Source organism: Grammomys surdaster, unplaced genomic scaffold, assembly GCF_004785775.1.
Source record: "Grammomys surdaster isolate TR1022 unplaced genomic scaffold, NIH_TR_1.0 237, whole genome shotgun sequence".
Lineage (NCBI taxonomy): Eukaryota > Metazoa > Chordata > Mammalia > Rodentia > Muridae > Grammomys > Grammomys surdaster.
Window position 1 is genome coordinate 1,113,612 of NW_021604682.1, and position 24,220 is coordinate 1,137,831.

At 49.6% G+C, this 24,220-nt stretch overlaps 1 protein-coding gene across 2 annotated transcripts in view; it reads left to right on the top strand.

The window, feature by feature from the left end:
• The first annotated feature begins 247 nt into the window (after nucleotides 1-247).
• The window catches only part of Col6a2 (collagen type VI alpha 2 chain), a 28,365-nt gene continuing 4,392 nt past the window's right edge, over nucleotides 248-24,220 (top strand). The window contains exons 1-27 of one of the 2 annotated variants that reach the window (XM_028773925.1): nucleotides 248-394; nucleotides 8,897-9,045; nucleotides 9,173-9,771; nucleotides 9,982-10,002; nucleotides 10,796-10,861; nucleotides 12,080-12,133; nucleotides 12,246-12,290; nucleotides 12,479-12,505; nucleotides 12,671-12,697; nucleotides 12,786-12,830; nucleotides 13,255-13,308; nucleotides 13,750-13,812; nucleotides 14,402-14,464; nucleotides 14,650-14,739; nucleotides 15,279-15,341; nucleotides 15,943-16,005; nucleotides 16,329-16,391; nucleotides 16,948-17,010; nucleotides 17,488-17,538; nucleotides 17,905-17,940; nucleotides 18,286-18,348; nucleotides 19,011-19,073; nucleotides 19,249-19,284; nucleotides 19,750-19,795; nucleotides 19,930-20,082; nucleotides 20,226-20,678; nucleotides 20,774-20,812. In XM_028773925.1, coding sequence (XP_028629758.1) covers nucleotides 8,910-9,045; nucleotides 9,173-9,771; nucleotides 9,982-10,002; nucleotides 10,796-10,861; nucleotides 12,080-12,133; nucleotides 12,246-12,290; nucleotides 12,479-12,505; nucleotides 12,671-12,697; nucleotides 12,786-12,830; nucleotides 13,255-13,308; nucleotides 13,750-13,812; nucleotides 14,402-14,464; nucleotides 14,650-14,739; nucleotides 15,279-15,341; nucleotides 15,943-16,005; nucleotides 16,329-16,391; nucleotides 16,948-17,010; nucleotides 17,488-17,538; nucleotides 17,905-17,940; nucleotides 18,286-18,348; nucleotides 19,011-19,073; nucleotides 19,249-19,284; nucleotides 19,750-19,795; nucleotides 19,930-20,082; nucleotides 20,226-20,678; nucleotides 20,774-20,812 — 2,482 coding nt within the window. In that variant the 5' untranslated portion in view covers nucleotides 248-394; nucleotides 8,897-8,909. The remainder of the gene's footprint in view (nucleotides 395-8,896; nucleotides 9,046-9,172; nucleotides 9,772-9,981; nucleotides 10,003-10,795; nucleotides 10,862-12,079; nucleotides 12,134-12,245; nucleotides 12,291-12,478; nucleotides 12,506-12,670; nucleotides 12,698-12,785; nucleotides 12,831-13,254; nucleotides 13,309-13,749; nucleotides 13,813-14,401; nucleotides 14,465-14,649; nucleotides 14,740-15,278; nucleotides 15,342-15,942; nucleotides 16,006-16,328; nucleotides 16,392-16,947; nucleotides 17,011-17,487; nucleotides 17,539-17,904; nucleotides 17,941-18,285; nucleotides 18,349-19,010; nucleotides 19,074-19,248; nucleotides 19,285-19,749; nucleotides 19,796-19,929; nucleotides 20,083-20,225; nucleotides 20,679-20,773; nucleotides 20,813-24,220) is intronic. The other variant, XM_028773926.1, reaches the window with a different exon arrangement.

Genomic DNA, 24,220 nt, shown 5'->3' on the forward strand with positions numbered 1-24,220 from the left:
CAGAGACTTGCTAGGAAAACTAAAAAAGTCACCAGGCACTACAGTACAGAGACAGTCCAACTCCAACGCTGCTGCGTGTCCTGGCCGCTCCCTCCCCTCTCCTTCCTTTCCTCTCCTCCCCCAGCTCCTTCCCCCGCTCCCCCTTAGTCGCTCCAGCGGCTCCACCCGCTGACCCCGCCCATCCGCAGGGCCGCAGCGACCCCCGGTGGTCAAGCTTTCCAGGCATCCGCCCGCCCGAGACAGAGTTAAAGTGGGAGGCTCCTGGCTTGGTCCCCTCCCGTTCAGTCCCGGGCTGCGCCTGGGTCCCCTCCCTCCAATCCACTCGGCGCCCGCACCTCGGGCCGTCAGGACCCGGGCTGTCCTCGGAAGTACCCGGACGTCCTCTCCAAGCCAGGTAAGCTGTTTTGCGTGGTGTCCAGCCCGGGGAGAGGGGGAACAGGATTCAGGGGCTGCACCTCAGGAGTCTAAGGTGAGCATCGGTTCTACCCAAACCGATGGTCCAGCCCCAGAATCTAATCTCCATGTGGCCCCTAGGCCTCTGTCCGACAGAGTCTGGTTGGGGTGCAGGCTTCTTCTTACTCTGGACTCCAAAGCTTTTTGCTAATCACTGATGGACTGTATCCCCACCACCCCCATCCCCCTTACTTCCTCAGTCCTCGGAGTGCCTGGCATCTGGTCAGACCCATGGCCATTTCTAGCAGGTCTGAGTTATCTCCCAAGGGTTAAGGAACCTAAGTTGCCTCGACGGGAAGACACACTGGACTTGAACCTGGACACAAGTCCGTTGTTAGTCTCTCTGCAGGCCCCAGGGAAGGGTAGACCTCATGGGGAAGGAAGAAAACAGCCACTTGAACCGGTCCCACAGATGGACTTCAAGGATACTCTGTGGGCAGCAGAGAAGGAAGTCTCAGGACCTACCGGTGGGCAGGCCAGGTGCTCTCAAGGAGACACCTCGCCATGTCGAGGTACTGCCACTGTGTTTAAGGAGAGACTAGGAAGGAATCATAAGATGAGGGTGGTCCCAGCTTTAATAAAATCTGTCACTCACGGCTGTATCCTAGCCCTGGGACTCCCTTAGGCACTCCCAGAGAGCACAGTAGGGAACCTCAGAGACACCTCTCCTGTAGACAGCAACACAGCCCCTCATGAAGCCCAGGGTATTCTGGGGGTATTATCCCCATGCTCACCCAAGGACATGAAGACAAGCCCCATAGAGGGGCATTTAAGGTCCAGATTAAGTTGCTGGTTTTTTCCCAATTAAATAGTTCTGACTTTGAGGCTAGCAAACACATAGCAAGGGAAAAAGAAAAGGGGCATTTGTGGCTTTATCTCACACATCATCACAGGTGTCTGGGGTCCCTTTGAGGGAAGAGATGGGGCCAGAGGCTGGGCTTGGATGGAGGGTCCCAGGAACAGGTGATACCAGATGGGTGGGGTTGAGCATGGGGGTTTAGAGCATCCATTCTTAACAGCTGTACAACCGTCTTGGAGACAGTGAAAACTTCCCAATGAAACGGTATCCGGGGAGCCAGCACAGTCCTTGGAAGAAGTAGTCAAAACTACTGCCACTTGGGCAGCTTGTATGCTAGAGGGTGGGTTCCATCCTGTCCAGCAGTGATTTGCCAGCAAATCCAGTCAGCTCTTCTTTGGATAGGCCTCTAAGCAGGTTTCTCAGCAGGGCATGGGAAGCTACAGGCATGGGGGCTCTCTGATCTGACTTTCAGAATCCAGGATGAGAAGGGGCTGCGGATTTTCACAGGCTCTGGCATAGGATGCCTGTCACATCCGCCCTCTAGAGGTGGTTCTGCCTTATCAGAATAAGGTCCGACTTAGAAGCACATACCAGTTTCAGCTAGCAGGGGTTCTGGGGGGCTCTAGATTGTTCACAGCAGGAGCACTGTGTTAAGACAATGCGGATAGCATGGTTTCTAGAACACAGAGAGTGAGTTTAAGGTTGTTTCTTCCTTTTGCATGGTTCCACACTTCAATTAGCCAGCCTTGCTGTGTCTCTTTTGCACACTCATGAAATCTAAAAATCTAGAGAACCCCCACAAATAGTCAGGGATTGTGGGGTACTGCACATGAGCAAATCTAGGAACCCAGACTCTGCCCTCAATACTAGCTGGTCGGTACTATGGTCAGCATCTCCATGGACGCCCACTGGAGATCCAAGACACAAGTGCTAGCTAGACATGGGGTAGCTTCCTAGTCCACACGGCAGTGGAATGGCTGGGGAGTGGGGAGCTCCGTTCTGAGGGGCCCAGGCTCTGCTCATTGCCCGTTACCCACCAGAGAAGCTGGGCAGAATGAATGCTGTCAGTTGTCTGTCGACCTGCCCATTGTGGTGTGCAATGCTTGAGGTTTGTTCTACCTTAACTTCACGGCATTGTCTGACCATTAGCCATTTGCAGATTTATTGTGAGTTGCCTGGTTACAGTTTTCCCATGTTCCTAATAGATGTTCTTTAAAAACAAAACAAAACAAAACAAAAACGAAAACCTACTTGGCTATATAGTGAGACCCTGGACTGGAGAAGGAGGAAAAGGACTAAATATACGTATATGTATGTGTATGTGCATGTGTATATGTGTGTATATATATACATATATATATATATATATATATATGTGTGTGTCTATATATGTGATATATATGTGTATACACACACACACACACACACACACACATTTTTGGAGATGTCTTCAGGGTTTTGACACCAACATCACCAGCTTACATTCTCATCAACAGTGCACTGGGTTCCAAATTGCTTATCTGTTTCTGATTGGTTGGTTTCATGGTGTGTGTGTGTGTGTGTGTGTGTGTGTGTACGTGCACACTCAAGCACCAGGGCTCAAACCTGAGACAAGTTTCAGCTTACTTGCTCACAGTAGGCAAATGCTCTACCACTGAGCCACACCCCCAATCCTGTGCCACAGTTGTTGTCAATATGTTAATATTAAATAGATGTATCAAACTGGTTATTAGGTTTCAACTTTCATCTGTAATTAATTTGAGTTTTCTTCAAAAAGGGTTTTAGTTGGTCTAGCCAAATACTTGTGTTTTCTAAGACTCGGTTTCATTTCATAGACTTTCCCCCTTTTTTTCTTTTTCTAGCTTGTGTCTTGTATGTCTTCTCTTCATCTCTATTGTTCTCTGACAGTCATGGATTTAGTCCGTTGTGCCTTTTCTAGTCCCTTCAGTTGTGAACTAGGTTGCTGATCTCAGCTCTTTCTCGGTCCTGGTGTAAGTTCTTACAGCTGTGTGCCTCCCATCTTAGAAATGATTTTGCTGTGTTTCAGAAAATTCTTATTAATTTTTACTCATTTTAAGTGTTTTCTAACTTCCCTTGTAAATTTTTTCTTGTTGGTTGTTTTAAGAGCATGGTACTTAATTTCCACCGTGCTATGCTGTCCCAGTTTCCCCTTGTTACTAACCTCTAACTTGGCTCTACTGGGATCTAAGACGTGCTTTAGGGTGTCTGTCTTGGCAAAGCTATTGGCCTGGGTGTTTGCTGCAACTCTCTTCCCCTCTCGATGAAGTGACTTCCCAAGCACTTAAAGGGCCTGAACTTTATTCTCTACTTTTTCTCTGTCTCCATGTCGGAGTCATACATTCAAAAACAGTGATGCAACCAGAAAAAACTGGACAGCTGCTACATGTGCCTATGGAGGGTCGGCTCAGGAAGAGCCCAGGAAGGCCTCACATTTACACTCCAGGCTGATTCTTGTCACACATGCTATCTGTAGCCGTCAGAGTCAAAATTTAAAAACCTCAAATCATCACAGAGGCAGAGATTCAGGGTTCTAGAGTTACCCCATTATTACATTCAAATCTCTGGTTTTCAGCAAACCATCAAAAGAATGTGAAAGAAGAGTAAGAGATTATCCCGAATGGAGGAGAAAATAATTGTCATATATATGTGTGTGTATGTATGTGTCATATATATCAGTATATATATATATGTGTGTATATATATATGCTGATATATAAATATACTGACATATATATATATATAAGTCAGTATATTTATATATCAGTATATATACAAATCAGTATATTTATATATCAGCATATATATATATATACATATATATATCAGTAGATTTAAATAAGATATATAAGTAAGTACACATATATTGATGCATATATCAGTATATATGAAGAAAGAAGGGGTGGATTCATGACTCAGTGGTAGACTGCTTGGCTAACAAAGAGAAGAAATAAATCAATAGAACCTGTCTATGAGAACAGCCCATTGGTAGGTCTACTAGACAAAGACTTTAAAATAGTCATCTTTAAAATACTTAAAGAACTAATGGAGGATATAAAGGACGTTGGGAAATAATTTACGGATAAAATGAAAGTGTCCATGAAGTGCCAGGAAAAAAAAAAACTAAAAATAAACCCAAAATATCTGAAAAGTACAGACTTGAAATGAAAATCTTACTAGACAGAGTCTGAGGCACACTTGAGCCACCAGAAGAGAGGATCGGTCAACTTAAGATGGAACGAGGAAGACTGTCAAGTCTGTGGAGCAGAATGAAAATTCTTGAGAAAAGTGAATAAGGCCTCGGAGGGCCACAGAGCATCATCAAGAGCAACACATACACTATGGGAGACTCAGAAGAGAGAGCAAAGGGGGAAAAGACCATCTGGGGGCGGGAAACTTCACAAACTTAATAAATGAATAGAAACAGCCAAGAAGCTTAAACTCCAAGTAGGCTGAGCCCAGAGAGACCTACACTAAAACCCATCATAATTTAATCCCAAAGACAAAATCTTGAAGGCAGTAAGAAAAGAATGACTTGTCAGATACAAAGGGTCCTTGATAAGTTTCCTGACAGATTTCTTTTCAAAGCTTGAGTCCAGAGGCAGAGGGCTAGTATAGTCAAAGTGCTGAAGGCAAACTAGTATCAACCAAGAAGCCTCTACCTAACGAAACTGTTCCTTGAAAGTCAGGGAGAAAAAATAAAATAAATTAAAAAAATAAAAATAAAAATAATAAAATAAAAATAAATAAATAAATAAAATAAATAATAAATAAATAAATAAGTAGGCCGGCGGTGGTGGCGCACGCCTTTAATCCCAGCACTTGGGAGGCAGAGGCAGGCGGATTTCTGAGTTCGAGAGTTCGAGGCCAGCCTGGTCTACAGAGTGAGTTCCAGGACAGCCCGGGCTACACAGAGAAACCCTGTCTCGAAAAAGAAAAAAAAAAAAGTCAGGGAGAAACAAAGACATTACTGGCTCAACAAAAGCTTAGAACGTTCATCATCATGAGCATCTGCCCTGAGAAGAGTGTTAAAGGAAATCCTGAGAGTTAACAGGGAGGATGATGGACGATAACTCAAAGCCATAAGAAAACACAAGCATCTCAGAAAAGGAAAATGCATGGGCAACTGTTAAAAGCTAGTGTTACTGTAACAAGGGTAGATAGCTCTGGGTTTTGTTTTCTACATGATTTGAAAAGCTAATACGTTTTAAAGAAAAACAATTATTTGTCTAAAAGCTAGCGTTGCAGTTTTGATGTGTAATTTCAAGGTTTCTTTGCTATAGAATTTGAGAAACGGATCTAATTTAAAATGTTGGTTATAAGGACGGAGAGATGGCTCAGCAGTTAAGAGCACTGGCTTCTCTTTCAGAGGTCCCAGAATCGATTCCCAGCAACCACATAGCAGCTCATTACAGTCTGTAAACTCCAGTTCCGGGGGATTGAACCCCCTCTTCTGGCCTACACAGGTACCAGGCACACACGTGGTGCACATACAGCTATGCAGGCAAAATACCCGTCCACATAAAGTAAAAACAAAGTAACAATTTTTGAATATATATTAGTTATATTTTGAACTGGTATATGGCCAGCCTTCTGTGTTCACTTTTCCCATATGCATAAGTTAAATCACAGATTGAAAACAGAGCTGTGGCCTATACTGAGTATTTACAGACTTTTACTTCCTGTGGGTGTCTTTAAAATGTTGCATGACACATATTTATATAGAATGTCATATTTATATGCATATTTATATAGAATTGTGCTTGACCTTAACAGCAACATAGAGATAATTTCAGGTATACAGGAGGATATGCACAAGCTACATACAAATAGTATATTATTTTATAGAAGGCAGTTAAGCATCAGATTTTTGTGTCTATAGGAGGTCCTGGAGTCAGATATTGAGATTCCGAGAGGCGCTTATATGAGAATAGAGTTTTAAAAATTATGTGTGCATGCATGTGCATGCGTTTGCGTGTGTGTGTGTGTGTTTGTGTGTGTATGTGGGGGGCTGTGCGTGTGTGTGTATGTGTGGTATGTGTGTATATGCATGTGTATGTATATGTGTATGTATGAGTGTGTGTATGTGTGTGTGGTGTGTGCATATGTGTGTATGTGTGTGTATGTGTGTGCATGTGTGTATGTATGTGTGTATATGTATGTATGTGTGTGAGTGTGTATATGTGTGTGGGGGTGTATGTGTATGTATGTATATGTGTGTGTGTGTATGTGTGTGTATGTGTGTGAGTGTGTGCATGTGTGTATGTGTGTATGTATGTGTATATATGTATGTATGTGTGTGAGTGTGTCTATGTGTGTATATGTGTGTGGGGGTGTATGTGTATGTATGTTTATATGTGTGTGTGGTGTGTGTATGTGTGTGTGTAGTATGTGTATGTGTGTATGTGCATGTGAGTACAGGTGCCCACGGAGGCCAGAAAAGAGCATTAGAGCTGGAGTTACAGGAAGTTGTGAGCCACCCAACATAGATGCTTGGGTTTTCTTGCAGGGACAGTACACCTTCTTAACACTGAGTAAACTCTGCAGCCCTGGGATGGGATTTTATGATATTGGTAACTGAAAGGGGTGGGGACAGAGATATTAAAGGTGGAGAATTTTTATGTCGTTAAATTGGTATGCATTCAAATAGTTTCGATTTTAGGAACCAAAATAGTGTTCTCAGTAACCACCAAAAAAATAAAATAATACCAAAGAAATTAGAAGAATATTTAACATTTCACCATGAAAAATCAACCAGACACACATGCAGATAGTTATTTGAAAAACTGGGAACACAAATGTGTACAGAAAAATGGATGAAAAAATGGGGGCTACCCTTTGTAACTTCCTTTAACACAATTGGATTAAACTCTGCAATCGAGAGACAGAGATCGGCAGAGTAGAGTTTACAAAAAGCAACATAGCCCTACTTCATGTTCTTTGCAAGAGACTCACTTTAGATCTAAAGGGAAGAAAAAAAAAAAAGGTTAACAGTGCCATAATGGGAAAAGATATCCCATACACACAGCCAGAGAGAGAAGGGGTAGCTATGCTAACATCAGACAAAGCAGACCTTAATTTAACAATACAGAAACAAAGGGCATTATATATCAGTGAGAGGCGTGATATCTCATGGGTATCACGGTTCTAGGATTACACCCACCCAGTAATATTCCATCAAAATGTTTGTGATTTTAGTTTTGCTTTATGAGATGGGGCCTTTCCCTATAGCTCAGGCCTGCCTTGAACTCTTGAGCCTCCTGCCTCCATCTCCTGTGTGCTGAGATCACAAACATACCAACATTGTTTGTACAGCATCCTTTCACTGTTCAGCATGGTTTGTGGTGGGAAGACGACATTATCATTATGAGTACCAAGAGGTGAAAATTGGAGGTTATCTTGGAACAACTGCTGCTGTCTCTATAACTGCCAGTGAATATTTTTTCCTTTAGGTGTTTCCTGAAGTTTGTTGTTGCCTTTGATTTCCTATGCAGATAATTTTAGAATTCTCATTACAAGTTAGATTTCCCAATTGGTGGACTTCACATACGTCTAATGGGTGTGCCTAATGAATTCTGTTTTCCTGGTCATAAGGGGCTTTCATGATCTTCTGTACAAGGTCCTTCTGTCATTTCTGTTTCTTCTAAGGCCACCTGTCTTTTCAGTTACTGTCTTTTATGCTTACATTGCTTTCCATGGTCTGTTCTCTGTCCCTTGGATGTTCTTACCATCTGTATCAACAATTGCTAGGGTGTAGTTTATCTCATTTCTTTGGAATTAATTTATTTGTTTGAGATAGGATCTTGCTATGGAGCCCTAGCTGGTCTTGAACTTGTGGTTCCTGTCTCAGATGCCCAAATGCTGGGGTTACAAGTGTGTGTGTGTCCTACCTGATTTCTTCCGTCCTTAATATCAAATACACTGTTCACTGACTCCACTCATTTTTCAACTATAATAACATCTGAAATCTAGAATACCTTCTCTGACTGATGCAATTTCCCAGATAACAGGTTCGGACAGAGTCTCTCCGGGAGCACAATCACCCTCGCTTTAGAGTGTCTGTGTTACTTCTTGTCTAGGGGTCTTGTTGCACCCACCATGGGCAAAAGGCTGCCCTCAATCTCCTAGCATCTGATTGAAAGTCACACTAAAAATCACTGTGTCTGACTAGACCTGACTGCACTCAGTCCATACCAATGCCCCATGTGAAAGGGAACCAAGCTACAGGGAGAGGGATATGCCCAGGGTCCTGCACTGAGGCTAGGACTGCCTGAGCGAGGTGGGCATGTTTCTCCTTCCTCCTGTTCCCAGTGAAGATCCCTGGAGCAGGATGTGTGAAGAGACACTGCTCGCTGGTGCTCCCAACTATGGAAACCATGTACATGTACCCTGACTTCAGAGAACAGAGAAGAGCTGGATGTCTGAATCCAGCCTAGAACTGAGCTCTGCAGACAGCAGAGAGTTGGAGAGCCATGATTCCCCAGTGGATGGAGGGCGGGGCAACAACATGGGGCATGGAGAACCCTGTTCCCTCAAGGGATTACAAGCTATGTGCATCCCACCCCAGAAGGGCAGTGATGCATACTGGGGGAGGGGTGTCTATAATGGTCCCTCCTCTTATTGCAGGACATCAGGGCACATGACTAGTATCAAGATGCTCCAGGGTTCTTTTTCTGTGCTCCTGCTTGGGGGGCTCTTGGGGGTCCTCCATGCCCAGCAGCAGGAAGTCATCTCACCTGACATTTCCACCACTGACAGGAACAACAATTGTCCAGGTACCTGGATGGGGCTCTAGAGTCCTGGGAGAGAGTGGTACTCCTAGGGTAAGGGTGGGTTCACATCATAGACCCCACTGGGCATGCCCTGATGGATCCAATGTTCACCCTGCTTCCCCACCTCCAGAGAAGGCTGACTGCCCAGTCAATGTGTACTTCGTGTTGGACACCTCAGAGAGCGTGGCCATGCAGTCCCCCACAGACAGCCTGCTTTATCATATGCAGCAGTTCGTACCGCAGTTCATCAGTCAGCTGCAGAATGAATTCTACCTGGACCAGGTGGCCCTGAGCTGGCGCTACGGTGGTCTACACTTCTCGGATCAGGTGGAGGTGTTCAGCCCACCAGGCAGCGACCGGGCCTCCTTCACTAAGAGCCTACAAAGCATCCGCTCCTTCCGCAGGGGCACCTTCACCGACTGTGCATTGGCCAACATGACGCAACAGATCCGGCAGCATGTAGGCCGGGGTGTGGTCAACTTTGCTGTGGTCATCACCGATGGCCACGTCACAGGCAGTCCGTGCGGGGGCATCAAAATGCAGGCCGAGCGTGCCCGTGAGGAGGGCATCCGGCTCTTTGCAGTAGCCCCTAACAGGAACCTAAATGAACAAGGCCTGAGGGACATAGCCAATACCCCTCATGAGCTCTACCGCAACAACTACGCTACCATGCGGCCGGACTCTACTGAGATTGACCAGGACACCATCAACCGTATCATCAAGGTCATGGTAAGCATCTGTGGTTCAGGCAGAGGCTAAGGATGTTGATGGTGGGTACCAGTGTGGTCCCAGTCAGAGTTCAATGTGTCCCTCTGTGAATAAGGCAGTTAAGGGGGATTAGGGTCAAGTCCTCTCATGTCCATGATCCCCACACAGACTCAGAAGGTGACACACAAGTCCCTAGGCTGAGGCTAATCTGGATCTCTGTGTTTTTTGCAGAAACATGAAGCCTACGGAGAGGTGAGTTACCTGTCATCACAGCACAACCTATGCTACCTGGTGGCAACCAAGGCCGTTGATCCGGCAGAGGACCAACATCCCACTCCTGGTTTCCCAGGGCCTTGCTTGAACAGACCAGAGCAGCAACAGGACTGAAGTCCACCTGCTCTGTTGGGACTGAAACTCTTGAGCTTTGGAGAAACTTCAGTCTCATCCAGCCATACCTAGGCTCTTTAGTTCCTCCTTGGGACAGGGAGGAGGCTGGTATAGCTTTATCTATCAGTCACATGACTTCTGAAGAAATTGAGTCATGTATCAGACTTGGGGAGGGGGGATTAGTCCAACCCAGACTAGAAACCATGTGCCTGTCTTGGGGTCCTACAGCCTTGGAAGGTGCTGTGTCCCTGTGGGATAGGAGATGAGGTACCCAAAGTCCCTCCCTACTCCTTCTGTGGAAACATCCAACCTAGAAGAGCTACTTAAAAGAATGGAAAGTCAGTCTCCATAATATAAATGGAGCCTAGACGTGACTAGAGCTCATTGGTTCTTTTTACTGTCATTGTTTGACTCAGCCTCGCTTATCCAGAATGTTTAACTCAGCCTCACTTATCCAGAATGTGGCTAAATGATTTGACTAAGTATTGGCTCCCATTTGTCTAGTACCCTGTATCTGATCCTTCATTCCAGCTCTGCTTGTCTGTATGGGTGTTTGGGAACTTCCTCTGAGAGTTCAAAGTTATACCTGTCCCCAGTCCCTACCCAGCTGGGGACCTGTCCTACCAACCTGACCTTCTGTCCATCCACCTCATTTCAGTGCTACAAGGTGAGCTGCCTGGAGATTCCTGGACCCCACGGACCCAAGGGTTACCGAGGACAGAAGGTAAGATGTTTGGTGACTGCGTGGCCTATGTTTCAGGAAGCCCCTGCGTGAATTCCACATTGAAGGCCAGCTGGCCACAGATGGCCTCAATGCTTCCAAACTTGGAGAAACTAAAACTCCAATTTTTTTTCATTTCCTTTTGAATGATATTTTGAGATTAGGAGGAAATACTTTTAAAACTATTAAGATATACCACTCAAAATACATTTGTGAAATAAGCAAGCATGCTTGCCCCGGGGAAATAATACACACAATACATTTCTGTCAGTGACATGGTTGCTGACTAACATGAAACATCCACTTGGAGGCTGGCTTAATTCTAGGCTTTAAGGACTCTGCTTGGAACAGTTGCCTGACATTTTTCTAACAACACAGCTTTCCAATTCCACTATCACGGTGTCTGAAACAAAGGATGTATGTGTCAGAAACCAGAAGGGTAGGAAGAAGCTGAGACCATTCACTTGAAGTGGCTTTTGCTAGTGCAGTGAGGGCTTCTACAGCAGTGGATGGCTGGTGAGATGTCTCCAGGCTGCTCCTGGACACAAGAATGCCCACCCTGTGACATCTGGAAATGAATTTGCCACTCACAGCTACCTTACCACTCACACAGAGGAGCGGTGATCTGGGCCCTGGGAGGCAGATGCTACAGGGTCTTCCAGGCAGAGCACAGCTGAGATTCAGCAGGATATCTTTCCACTTGTCCTCTTTTACCTCGTGGTTTTTCCTTTCTCCTCTGTCCTTTTGCATTTAAAGTGAAAGAATATTCATAAGCAAACACATTTATTTTAGTAAGCCCCTGATATAAGGTTAAATTCCCGGGGAGTCTAATTTTCTAAATGCCCAGTCTTCCTAGTTCCTTCAATCCATGCCTTACCTGTCCCCATCCCATTCATGAGGAATTCACGGCTCCTTGAGTGCCAGACTGGAAGCATCAGCTGTGGTCAGGGCTGTGTTACAGAGGCCCCAGCATCAGCATCCCCCGATGAGAAGCTGCTCTGCCATTTTCAGTGTGGCATCATGGTGAGCTGTCTATCAAGGCTCAGAGAAGAGAGTCATCAGAGCCTGGTGGGAGCCACCAGTACCTTCTGAGGAAACTGATCCTATTCCAAGACGTGCCAGTCTGGGGAGGGACCAACAGCTTTTGCCATACTGCTTCTCCCAGGAGATAACAGGGTTCCCATGCCTCAATTTACCCTTTCCCTCATCCTCTACTTTTAGGGTGCCAAAGGCAACATGGGTGAACCAGGAGAGCCTGGACAAAAAGGACGACAGGTAAGGTCCCCACAAGGCCTCTGGCCCCTGATCCCTGGATTTGACCCCCCAACCACTCTCCCTGCTCCCAGAGCTGAAATCACACCCAAGGTTCTTTTTTCCTTCTTCACAGGGAGACCCTGGCATCGAAGGCCCTATTGGATTTCCAGGACCCAAGGCAAGTTCCCTACCCAGGGCTGGGATGAGGGAAGGGAGAAGGAGGGAGATCAGTTTGGGGCAGTTCACCATGCTGTGTGCACCCTCAGTGCTGGGTCTTGACTGTCCTTCACACTTGTGTATCCAGGGCTTCACTGCCCCTGCTTACATACATTTGGTAACCCTCTTGTCTTCTCCTTCTGCCCTCAGGGTGTGCCTGGCTTCAAGGGAGAGAAGGTAAGTCATGTTCAACAGGACGTGGATAGCCACTCCGTACAGCCTGTCGGCGGGTCTTAGTTCTGCCCTCATGTCTGTGCCCGAGTGTCTCCATTTGCACCCCAAAGACAGCAATGTCTGTGAAGCTTGGGACCCCAACCAACACTTTGCTTTTCTCCCGCACAGGGTGAATTTGGATCAGATGGTCGGAAGGTAAGTCTGAAAGGATGGGTGTGCCCTGCCCTGCTGCTCAGAAGGAACAAGGATCGGGACTAACCAATGCTTTTTCTTTTGTCTCCAGGGAGCGCCCGGCCTAGCTGGCAAGAATGGAACGGACGGACAGAAGGTAGTCACCAGCCCCACCCCAGCTGCCCCCAGCCACACCCCAGCTGCCCCCAGCCACACCCCAGCTGCCCCCAGCCACACCCCAGCTGCCCCCAGCCACACCCCAGCTGCCCCCAGCCACACCCCAGCTGCCAGACACCGCTGTACCTCCACATGCACATAATTATATTCACACAGATATAGATGTATAAATATACAAAAAATACACATAGTGAGGACATTCCACATCTGTGCACCTCGTCTGGTCCTAGGATTCTGTCTCCATGGAGACAGAATGGAGCAAAATGGGAATCACCTCACCTTTCTGTGCATTGTCTAGGGTGCAGATAACATAGACATTGTCATACAAGGGCCCGAGTGGTACTGTCAACTGACTTGTATGGACCCCAGATCTACACTCTTGATATTCCGTCTTCTCCTTTCAGGGCAAACTGGGTCGCATTGGGCCTCCTGGTTGCAAGGGAGACCCTGGAAGTCGGGTGAGTAACTCTCCCATCCTCCCTGCCTATCACGTGACATGAGACGTCATTCGGGAGACATGGATACCAGGCAGAGGTAGAAGCAGGTCTTTGGATTCTCTCTTCTGCCTAACCTCTCCCTGCTTGACCCTCACCCATGTCTGGAGCTCTGCTAGTCTTGGGGTCACAACCCACCCCCTTAGGAACCTGTGAGCTAAGCCTTGGACAGGTATGGCTGCCAGACCAGGTGAAGCTCATGGCCCTGGGCTGGAAAGTTTGATGACCAGTCTTAGACAGGGCTCCTGTTGAGCCAGGATCTGTGGCAGAACGAGCCAGAATTAGCGGCAGCTCTGGGGATCCCTGTTCTGTGTCAGTGTTCCTAGCTTGAATGGAGCACAGCCCACCTATGGCAGCATTTAGCAGGGACTCAAACAGCCCAACAACCTTTCTCACCTCCCACAGGGTCCTGATGGATACCCCGGAGAAGCTGGAAGCCCAGGCGAGCAAGGAGACCAGGGCGCCAAGGTAAGGACTTGGCCAGATACAGCTTTAGAGATTGGGCTGGGTCACCAGCCTCAGGAATCCCTGCCCTGGGTCGGGGGGGGGGGGTCCCTGTGTCAGCTTAGATTAGGGTGAAGGGACATCCCAGGCTGTGAGGCTTAGCAGGGAGGTCCTGGCCTTGCACCCACTCTTCAAGAGCAAGGTCACGTGTACCACTGCTTGCCCACCTCCCCTTCCCAGCTTGTAGAGACCTTGAAGGAAGCTCTAGTTACTGTTCACAGCAGTACCTAGTCCTTGAGGCCCTGGTGACCTTTTGCCCTTGGTAGCCCTAGACCTTCAGCCACAGGGTAGGCATCCCTGTCCCTTCTCCCTTGAGCCCCTACCTAAGGCACCTCCCACTCTGACCAGTCCCTCACATAGGGCTTCTTTCTCAGAGACTCCAGCAAACTTTACATTGGGCTCGTGGGTTGGTCTTTCGGGCACCTTGGCAAGGCCTTCCTCCACTATGCCTGGAATCCAGTGTGCTTTAAGAACATAGGGAACTTAGATGGTCCAGCCCCACTGCCCAGTACCTGGCCATAAACAAAGCTGATGTCACCCCCAACTCTTCCAGGGGGACTCTGGCCGCCCAGGACGCAGGGGACCACCAGGAGATCCTGGAGACAAAGGAAGCAAGGTGAGTCCCTGGCCTGCTCACTGGGGTTGCCCAGGATACTGTCCTCACTGTCTTATGCCCTCATGCAGTTGGGGTGGCGGGGAAGTGAGGATGGGGAGCCAGGCTAAGGAAGCCATTGCACACTAGATCCTGCACGGTCCTCTGCCACGTGCCCGGCCATACTGAATTGTCCCTGCCTTACACAGGGATATCAAGGCAACAACGGAGCTCCTGGAAGTCCAGGAGTGAAAGGCGCCAAGGGAGTACCTGGCCCCCGTGGACCAAAAGGAGAGCCTGTGAGTTTATCCTGCACCCACACAGCCTTTGCCTCTCTGCCCAGACCAGGCCCCTGCTTCAGGCTCCTTTGTGTCACCACCTCAGGGAGCAGGGCTGAAGAGAGGCCACTGACTGAGGAGAGGCCATGGCACTGGGGATGTGCAAAGCCCTCTATTCCCAATCAGACCTTTCCCTACTCCCCACCCCTTCAAGGCTCTCCCAGGGCTGAACTCAGGGTAGGATCCTCACCCCAGGGCTAATCCTTAGAAGAGACAGTCTGAGGAAAGCCAGTCAGGGAGGGAACAGGAATGACCATGCTGACAGTCCAAGCCACATCCTAGTCATTGGCCAGGACTTACAGCCCAGCCAGAAGCACCTACACACCTGAGTCTTTAACTGGGGGCAAAACCGACACAGCATCAGTGTGACACTAGAGCCACAGGCCCAGATGGAAATCAGGAGGGACTACCAGGCTCAGGGTCCCCAGAGTCCTAAGGGAAAGCAGGTCCAGAAGTGACCCACATGGCCCTCCCAGCAGTGACATTCCTCCTTCATCCAGGGACGCAGAGGAGACCCTGGGACCAAGGGCGGCCCGGGGAGTGACGGTCCAAAGGGAGAGAAGGTAAGTTGCTCTCAGGAGCAAGAGGTTCTGCTCTGGAATGTCTCCATAAAGCTGGTGAGCCTACCCCATCGTCATCCCCCAGAAGAACAAAACTCTGAGGTCTTACCACTGATGGGGAGTAGGGGTGGGGGGTCCCTGTACCGTCTGAGAAGGTAAGCCTCAGACAGGCAGGCTCCCATTCCCAGCTGTCCCTGGGGCTTCTGGAAGGGCACCACCCATCCTCTGCATGCCCTGTATAGTGACAGAGGCTGCACGCTGGCCCGTTTTGTAGCACCCCCACTGCAGACGTATACATTCCTGTAGACTCCCATTACCACAGCTCTCAAGGATGCAGTGAAGGAGCCTTTCTCTGAGCTGGTTACGGTCCCTACCACAGAGTAGGACTGTGGCTATAGGTCTGGAGGGTATGACGGTTCTGACATATACGATGGATGTCTTTGTCCTGAGGGGTTGAATAACGTGGTCTTCTAATGCTATACACACACACACACACACACACACACACACACACACACACACACACACACCCTAATACTGCTTCTGGAAGGGATGGATCAGAATTATCCATTGCCCAAACCTTACCAGACCTGTCTCCTCACAGGGAGACCCTGGTCCTGAGGGGCCACGAGGCCTGGCTGGAGAAGTTGGCAGTAAAGGCGCTAAGGTAGGCTCAGCAGAAGGTGGCAGATGCCAGGGTGGAGGGCTGCACCCAGGACAGGAAGCGGCAAAGACCGGGATGGAGGGGGCTGCACTCGGGACAGGAAGTGTGTGGAGGGAGGGAGCTGGAGGGATCTGTGCCCAGTACAACATGCCTCACTTAACCTTCTCACGGACCCAGCCAAGGCAAGACCACTGCAGGGTTGTGGGCCCAGTGCAGCTTGATCCCGCCCTGAGCCGCAGCACTCCAGGGCTGATGTTAGGAGTCTGTGGGAACCATATTAAAGCCAATGTACCCCATCCTCTTACCCCCGTCTTCTCTCTTTGCAGGGAGACAGAGGTTTGCCTGGACCCAGAGGCCCCCAGGGGGCTCTTGGGGAACCAGGAAACCAGGTCAGTATGGGGATGCTTGAAGCCTTGCAGCCATGAAAGAACCCTGTCTTCAGACTCTCACCCACCCCTAACCCTGTTCTCAGCCTCTAACCATTGTCCACCCTGCCCTCCACCCCTCCCACCTGTTCCCTACTTTGGCCATGACTCTCCATCTTGCCTTTTCCCCTAACCCTTCATCAGCTCCCCACTCTGCCCCTTACCCCCATCTGGTCCTCACCTGCCCCCTGATCTCCCCACTCCTCTCTCTCCAACCCTCTACCCACTCCACACTCTACCCAGATTCCCAACCTTCTTACCACCCTGCCTCCCAAAGTCCTTCCTACTTCCATCCCCGTTCCATAAACCCCCACTCTGCCTCAGGGCTCCCTACCCATTCCCCATCCTACTCAATACAAACCCTTGCCTACCTACTTCCTACCTAACCCAGTCCCTAAACCCAGGTGAGGTGATGGCCTTGCTGCCAAGACCTGACATCTTCTCAGAGTTGGTCCAATCAAGTTAAGGTCATCACCATTTCCGGTGATGAGGCCAGCTTTGACTCCTCTCTTGCCCTCAGGGATCTCGGGGAGATCCTGGTGATGCTGGGCCTCGAGGAGATTCAGGACAGCCAGGCCCTAAGGTATGTCCCTTCTGCTTGGCAATATGGGATGGGGTCCACAGCAGTTGCCTGTGAAGGTGTCCACCAAGAGGGTGGCAGGAAAAGCTTGGGACCCTGGAGGAGAGAGGCCTCCCTTGGGCTTCCTATTCCCAGCTCCCAGTGAGATTGGCCAGGGCAGTGAGGCTGGGCCTCTCAGACTGGAGAACAGTAGACCTTGCAGCCTCTCCTCTGCCCTCACCAGCAATGACCTGCCTGGAAAGATGGCAGGGTCCTGAGGGATGGACAGCCATGTGGGTACTGCATGGTCCCCATGGCCTCTCTAATCTGTGCCACAGGCCCTGGGTTAGCTGGTACATTGTTCATGTACACTCCATTCCAGAGGTGGGCAAGCAAAGCTAGCCTCACAGCCTCTGTTCCCAACCTACACCAAACACCCTGTACTATTTGGATTCTTCCTTCTCATCAGCCATTCTGACTAACTCAACCCTTCCCCTTCAGGGAGATCCTGGAAGGCCTGGATTCAGCTACCCAGGACCCCGAGGGATACCCGTAAGTCTGGCATGGGACAAGAACTCCCAGGAAAAGCCTGCAGGGGAAGGGGCAAGGCTTTTGAAGTTCCTCAATGTGGCACTAGGGATAGGGAGGGGGTGGGGATCACCTGTCACTTGGTACAAAGGTAGATCCAGCCAACACCAGGAGATACCCGGGGTCAGACATGGCCCAGGATTGGATCAGCATGGTTCAGCATTGTATGGATTCAGTGACCTTTACCTGAGGTGTGTGTGAGCTCCTATATGAATGTTGATATCCAGGAAATCATGAGGGGTGATCTTAGCTCCGAGGTGGGCTTCTCTGCCTGTCACAGACTTGGGGTCTGCGGCCGAACAACCTGTGAGAACTTTGCTTGCTTCACAGGGTGAAAAAGGCGAGCCCGGCCCACCAGGCCCTGAGGTACTTAGAAGTCTTATCTTAACAGCCTTTTCCTGCTGGGGTTGTAGAAATCCTGCATGCCTTGTCCACTGTGGGGATCATCTTCTGGTCATTTCCTTGCTCTCCGACTGGTCACATGGGTCCCCTGGCTGGGCTTTGAGTGGTGGTAACTCCTGTGCTGTTTCCTCTTCCAAACAAAACCCAGGGCTTCCCTGAAAATACCCAGCATCCTTCACAGATGCTCAGCTATGCATATGGTTTCTGTGGCACCTCTGAATCCCTGCTAGTCCGAGGACGGTCTCATAGTGTGGGGCGGGGGTGAGTATACTACCCATCCCCATGGCTAATGTGTGTCCTACAACATAGGGAGGCCGAGGAGACTTTGGTCTGAAAGGAGCTCCTGGACGGAAGGGAGACAAAGGGGAACCAGTGAGTGTCACCGTCCTATGTCCTGGGCAATGGGCTGGCACATGAGGAGAGCCTAAGATCACTGAAGAAACATCCAGCCTGCCTGGCACCAGGCTGTTGAAGGGAATGGTCAAGCTCAGAAGCCTCCTCTGCTCTTCACACCATCCTCAGCCAGCACCTCCTGTTGGCTCTGTGGCACAGGCTAGACCCATATCATGTCCATTTCCATGTCCCTGGCATCATCGGGTATGCTGATGGGCCTATGGGTGCATGAAGGACAGAGAGGGCAAGACAACACATACAAGGGTGGATAGCAGAGGTGGTGGGTGGACAGATGGGTGGGGTTGGCAGTTCATCAGAGGGATGGTTGGTGGGTGGACAGGTGATGGATAGATAGGTAGGCAGACTGGACACATGAGAGTGCCCAGATGGCCATTGGGTGTCTCAGTGTGACTTATCCCAGCATTATCTTTGAGTTCCTCAATGGCTTTCTACTCATTCTTGGCAAAGCTCTGATAGTGACTGCTCAAGACATTGCTAGGGTGGTGTCAGACTTGGGATGGAGTGGGTGATACGGTACTTCATGCTCACTATACTCCCAGCAGAGACGGGGGATCAACCCTCCTATGGAGCAGAGAGACCTCCCAGAACCATACTGAGCCTACTTCCCTGTTTCTCCTCAGGCTGATCCTGGTCCCCCTGGTGAACCTGGCCCTCGAGGACCAAGAGGAATCCCAGGACCTGAGGTAAGCCCACCTCTGTTCCTTTAGCCCATAGCTCCCAAGCTAGTCAGGCTAATGTATGTTGAACCTCCTGGTTCTGGCCTTAGTGGACCCATGGGTCAGTATGTACTGGGTGGTGGCACCGGGAACAACTTGGTCTCAGAAGCCTCACCTCTTACTGCTGTCCTTTGTCCTCCAGGGAGAACCCGGCCCTCCAGGAGACCCTGGTCTCACGGTAGGTGTCACCTATTGTGGAATCAGAATCCTGTCTATGAGTGTCCTTCTCTTTTAAAAAACCGAAGACCAAGAGCATCAAGTACAGAGGGTTAGCCTGGGCAAAGTCAGAGGATGAGCTCAGAGAACAAAGTTAGTAGGCCTAGGGTCAAAGGTTAAAGTCAACAGGTTTGATGTTGGCAGAGACAAGGTCAGAAGATGAATCAAGGTTGACAAGAGTTAAGTCTAGTTCAGAGGGCAAAGTCAGCAGTGGTCAAGTTGGTAAGAACAAAGCTATAGGAGAGGGGTCACTGGGTGTAGTTGGCATGGGTAAGGTCAGAGGGCAAAGTTGGAGATGTGTGTATCCATCTCTATTCTATATATGGGCCTGGACATCAGCAGACATGGGGTGAGGGACTCCTATGGAACCCCTGAGGAAACAGTCGGTGTACCCTGCCTAAATGCACCCGTGGGGGTTGTGTTTCAGGAATGTGACGTCATGACCTATGTGAGGGAGACCTGTGGGTGCTGTGGTGAGTTGGCCTAGCACATCGGGATGTGTGCGTGGTGGCTGGAGGGATGGATCACTCCAGTATCTCTGGCCCTGGGACTTAAATGTCTTCACACTTCCTACTCACTAATGTTGTTATCCTACACACCCTTCCAGACTGTGAGAAGCGCTGCGGCGCCCTGGATGTGGTCTTCGTCATCGACAGCTCCGAGAGTATCGGCTACACCAACTTCACCTTGGAGAAGAACTTTGTCATCAATGTGGTCAACAGGCTGGGCGCCATTGCCAAGGACCCCAAGTCTGAAACAGGTCAGTGAAAACCTAGAAGGACCCCCGAGGTAGAAACCAAATCCCTACTTCTAGCCAGAATCAAGGCTCTGCCACTTAGCCAATGATTCATTCCAGGCGACCGAGCCGTGGCGGACACTGTTCACACTGTTGTTCTCTTGTAGGTACACGTGTGGGTGTGGTGCAGTACAGCCACGAGGGCACCTTTGAGGCCATCCGACTGGACGACGAGCGAGTCAACTCCCTGTCCAGTTTCAAGGAGGCTGTCAAAAACCTCGAATGGATCGCCGGTGGCACTTGGACGCCCTCTGCCCTCAAGTTCGCCTATAATCAGCTTATCAAAGAGAGCCGACGCCAGAAGACCCGGGTGTTCGCAGTGGTCATCACAGATGGCCGCCATGACCCCCGAGATGATGACCTCAATCTTCGGGCACTGTGTGACCGTGACGTCACCGTGACAGCCATCGGCATCGGTGACATGTTCCACGAGACTCATGAGAGCGAGAACCTCTACTCCATCGCCTGTGACAAGCCACAGCAGGTGCGCAACATGACGCTGTTCTCTGACCTGGTGGCCGAGAAGTTCATCGATGACATGGAAGACGTCCTTTGTCCGGGTGAGTGATAGAACCCAGGCCTTTACCTCTAGAAGGCTGACTACTGAGAGTCCAGCAGGAACTAATAGAGACCTGGTCTCTTTTCTCTCTTCTAGACCCTCAGATCGTGTGCCCAGAACTTCCCTGCCAAACAGGTAACCGGGGTACCTGAAACCCTTATCCCAGACAAGCAGAGCAGCCCCAGCATCTTTCCCGTTCTAACAGGAATTGTGCAGCCTCAAGGGTTTGTCAGTGTGGAGGCATCTCCTTAGAGAGAAACCCTTGAAGTTTACCCCTGGCATGGTAGAGTCAGAGGCTCAGGGTGAGGACTGGCTCCTGAGAGCATGTAGTACCATCCTGAGCCCCTGCAGGGTACCATCAGGGCAGAGACTGCTGGCCTGGCAGTGCTTGGCTCTTGGCCATTGATCAAAAAGGCATTTCAGCACAAAAGGAGTCTCTTCCAAGAATCGGAAGTCTCCCTACCACTGGATGCTCTCCTTTTGGTTCACAGAGTCAGGCTCTCCCTTGCCTTCCTTTCATCCCTGGACTTCCAGGAGCTCTGTTGTGGGCAGACATGGCTAGGTCTGGCAAGCTCTGGTCAAAAGATGAAGCCCTAAAACTGATAGGCTGGGATGGCTGGTGTTAGACATCGGGAGACAAGCACAGTGATACCCACCAGCAGTTGATAGCTTTGCTTCTAACCCTGCAGCTGCCTTTGTGGCCTTCGTAGTAAAAGACTGGAACAAGCGCTGCTACTCCCAAGGGAGGGTGGGAGGTGTCCCTGCTGTGCTGTGCTGAGGGTCCCTGACGATGCCTCCCCAAGATGCTACTGCAGAGTACCTGAGCAAGAGCCTCAGAAAGATGTCCTAGACTCTCCAGGGCTATTCAGTCCCTTCTGCAAGCCCTACTCATCTGGGAGTGTTGAATAGGGGCTGAGCCAGTTCTGCATGGTGAGGCTACTGTGGAGACGGGCCACAGGCAGTAGTCCTCATAGCCCGCACTGTGCTACGTCTTCCTACAAAGCCTCACCTATACCTTGATCCCTCCCAAAGACAAGGTGGCCCACTGAGCATGTGCACAGGCTCAGAGCCCCCCTGATGGAAGGGAGCACGTGGCCTGGGAGTCAGTCTCATGCTGTTCAAACAGAGATCACTACCAAGAGAACACTCTCAGGGCATGCCTTGACCTCAGCCATCCAGTAAAGGTGTATGGGAAGGATTGTGTGGGGCTCCGAGCACTGGCTTCAAGTTGCCAGCTCTGGGATCTGTCAAAGATTAGGGGCCATGTCTGCAGCGAGACCTTACAGCTACACCTTCAACCCTGGCTCCCAGCACCTTGACTGGGCTCCTAGGTGAAGCTGTACTTTGGTAGGTGATGCTATCCAGCTATAGCCCAGTATTGCAGAGCCTTAAGTGGGGTTTGTATAGAGGAGGCTGATTCCACACATGACTCTACCCCCTCCAGCACAGAAGCCAGACCTTGATCCCCGAGTCTTGCTACTGTTCACAGTTGGAAAGGTTCACGTTTCTACTCTTTTGACGAGTTGTGCAGCTGTGGGGTTCTGGGGCTGTCTTTGGGAGTAGCAAGTTCCCCCTTTTAGTTATTGAACTTCGGTATCAGGGAAGAAAGGTATTGAATCTTGTCATATGCTGGCTCTGTTGGTGACACCTTGTGAGGCTTCAATGGCTATAAAAGCAATGGTCAGTTGGATTGATTTTTGATTACTGAGTAAGCCCTGTGTCTCTGAGGCAGATCCCGTGTCTCATGGGCCACCTCGGTTATGGCTGCTGAGTTTGAGTTCACTTCTATGTTCAAAGAGCTGTCTCTGCATCTTCCTTTCTGGTGACAACTGTGTCTGGATTGTACAGGGTGATGCTAGATGATAGAATATACAGGTTCTAGAGTGGGGTACTGAGTCAGACGGTTTCCCCCTTTGGACACACCAGCTCTGGAGGGTGGCAAGATCAAGAGGAAATCGGAATCTCCATTTATTCTGAGGCCTTAGGAGTCCACAAAGCACAGTGGTCCCTACAAGATCCCGTCCATATTCCGCATCTCCCTAATATCCTCCTGCTGAGCTTTTAAAGCATATCTGCATTTACCGTTATATTTACCGTTATATGAAATTTCAAGGTAAATTAGACACGGTGATAGGGTAGGGGGCTCATAGCAACCTTAGATGGTGTCTTTCATGAATGAGGTCCTGGGTGAGCATTTCTGATATAAATATGGTGTCAACAACACTCCCAACTCTGACCTAGCCCTGACCTTCTGAGTCAAGTAGCTACTAGCCCTGTCTATCCAGAAGCCTGGTTACCTTGGACCTGTCTCAAGCCGGGGATGATGTCCGTCATTAGGGACTACTAAGTGTGCCTGAGAAGCCCAAGACAATAGGAAGAAAATTGGTAATGACCACAGTACCAAAGACTGTAGAGGGATCTGAGTATGGACTGTGGAAATGAAGGAGAACCCCTGGAGCTATTCCCAACCCGTGAGTTGTGACCCCTTTGGTAGCCAATAACCCTTTCACGGGGGTCACTCAAGACTATAAGAAAACACAGGTATTTACATTATGATTCATGGCAGCAATAGAATTACAGTTGGAAAGCAGCACCTAAATAATTTTATGGTTGGGGGTCATTACAATATGAGGAAGTGTATAAAGGGTCTCACCATTAGGAAGGTTGAGGACCACTGCTCTAGAGCATCCCCCAGGGAGGCCCAAGGTCTTGGCCCTGTGATGGACACATCTGAGTTTCCTCACGCCTCCTTGGTTACCAGGGAAAAGGGAGTGAGTTGGGCCATGACATCTACTGAGTTGTAGTCATACCCTTCTGCCCCAGCAGACACTGTGAACCGGAAAGAGGAAATAGTCAGAGAGAGGGAGAGGGAGAAGAGAGGGGGAGAGAGAGAGAGAGAGAGAGAGAGAGAGAGAGAGAGAGAGAGAGAGAGAGAGAGAGAGAAGAGGAGAGGGGGATAAAGAAACAAGAAAAGGAGGGGAGATAAGAGAAGCAGAAAGGGAGGGAGAGAGACACAAAAAGAGAGATGAGGAAGGGAGGGAGGGAGGGAGGGAGGGAGGGAGGGAGGGAGGAGGGAGAGAGAGAGGATCTTGCTCTCCCTTGGTGCCTGTACCCCTCAGTCTCAGACCCTCATGGACAGGTCCTAGGAATAGCAGATCATAAGTCTGGGACCAAAAGGTTAGCATTGTGGTTTTGTCTGTGGGTGCTGTCTGGAGCTGGCTCTTCCTAGGGATGTGGAGATGCAGAACCAGTTGGGGAAGTTTATAGCATTTGTGCACATCTCTCAGTTGGGCTTGGGCACTAATGCTCCACACTGAGTTTCTCTAGAGCTCTGTGGATTCCCCTAAAACTGCTACTGGGCTGTCTCCTTGGCTGTATTGCTTGCTCTCAGCTTCATCAGCCCCGCCGGCTTCCTGCCTAGGCTAGACACCACCACTGCTCTGTCCTCCCATCTCCTACGTGTCTCTTTGGTCCTAACTACTGTCCATGGTCTGAGGCCTAAGGAGGGCCGGAGGCCAGCCACACGCGCTGGACCTCCTAAAG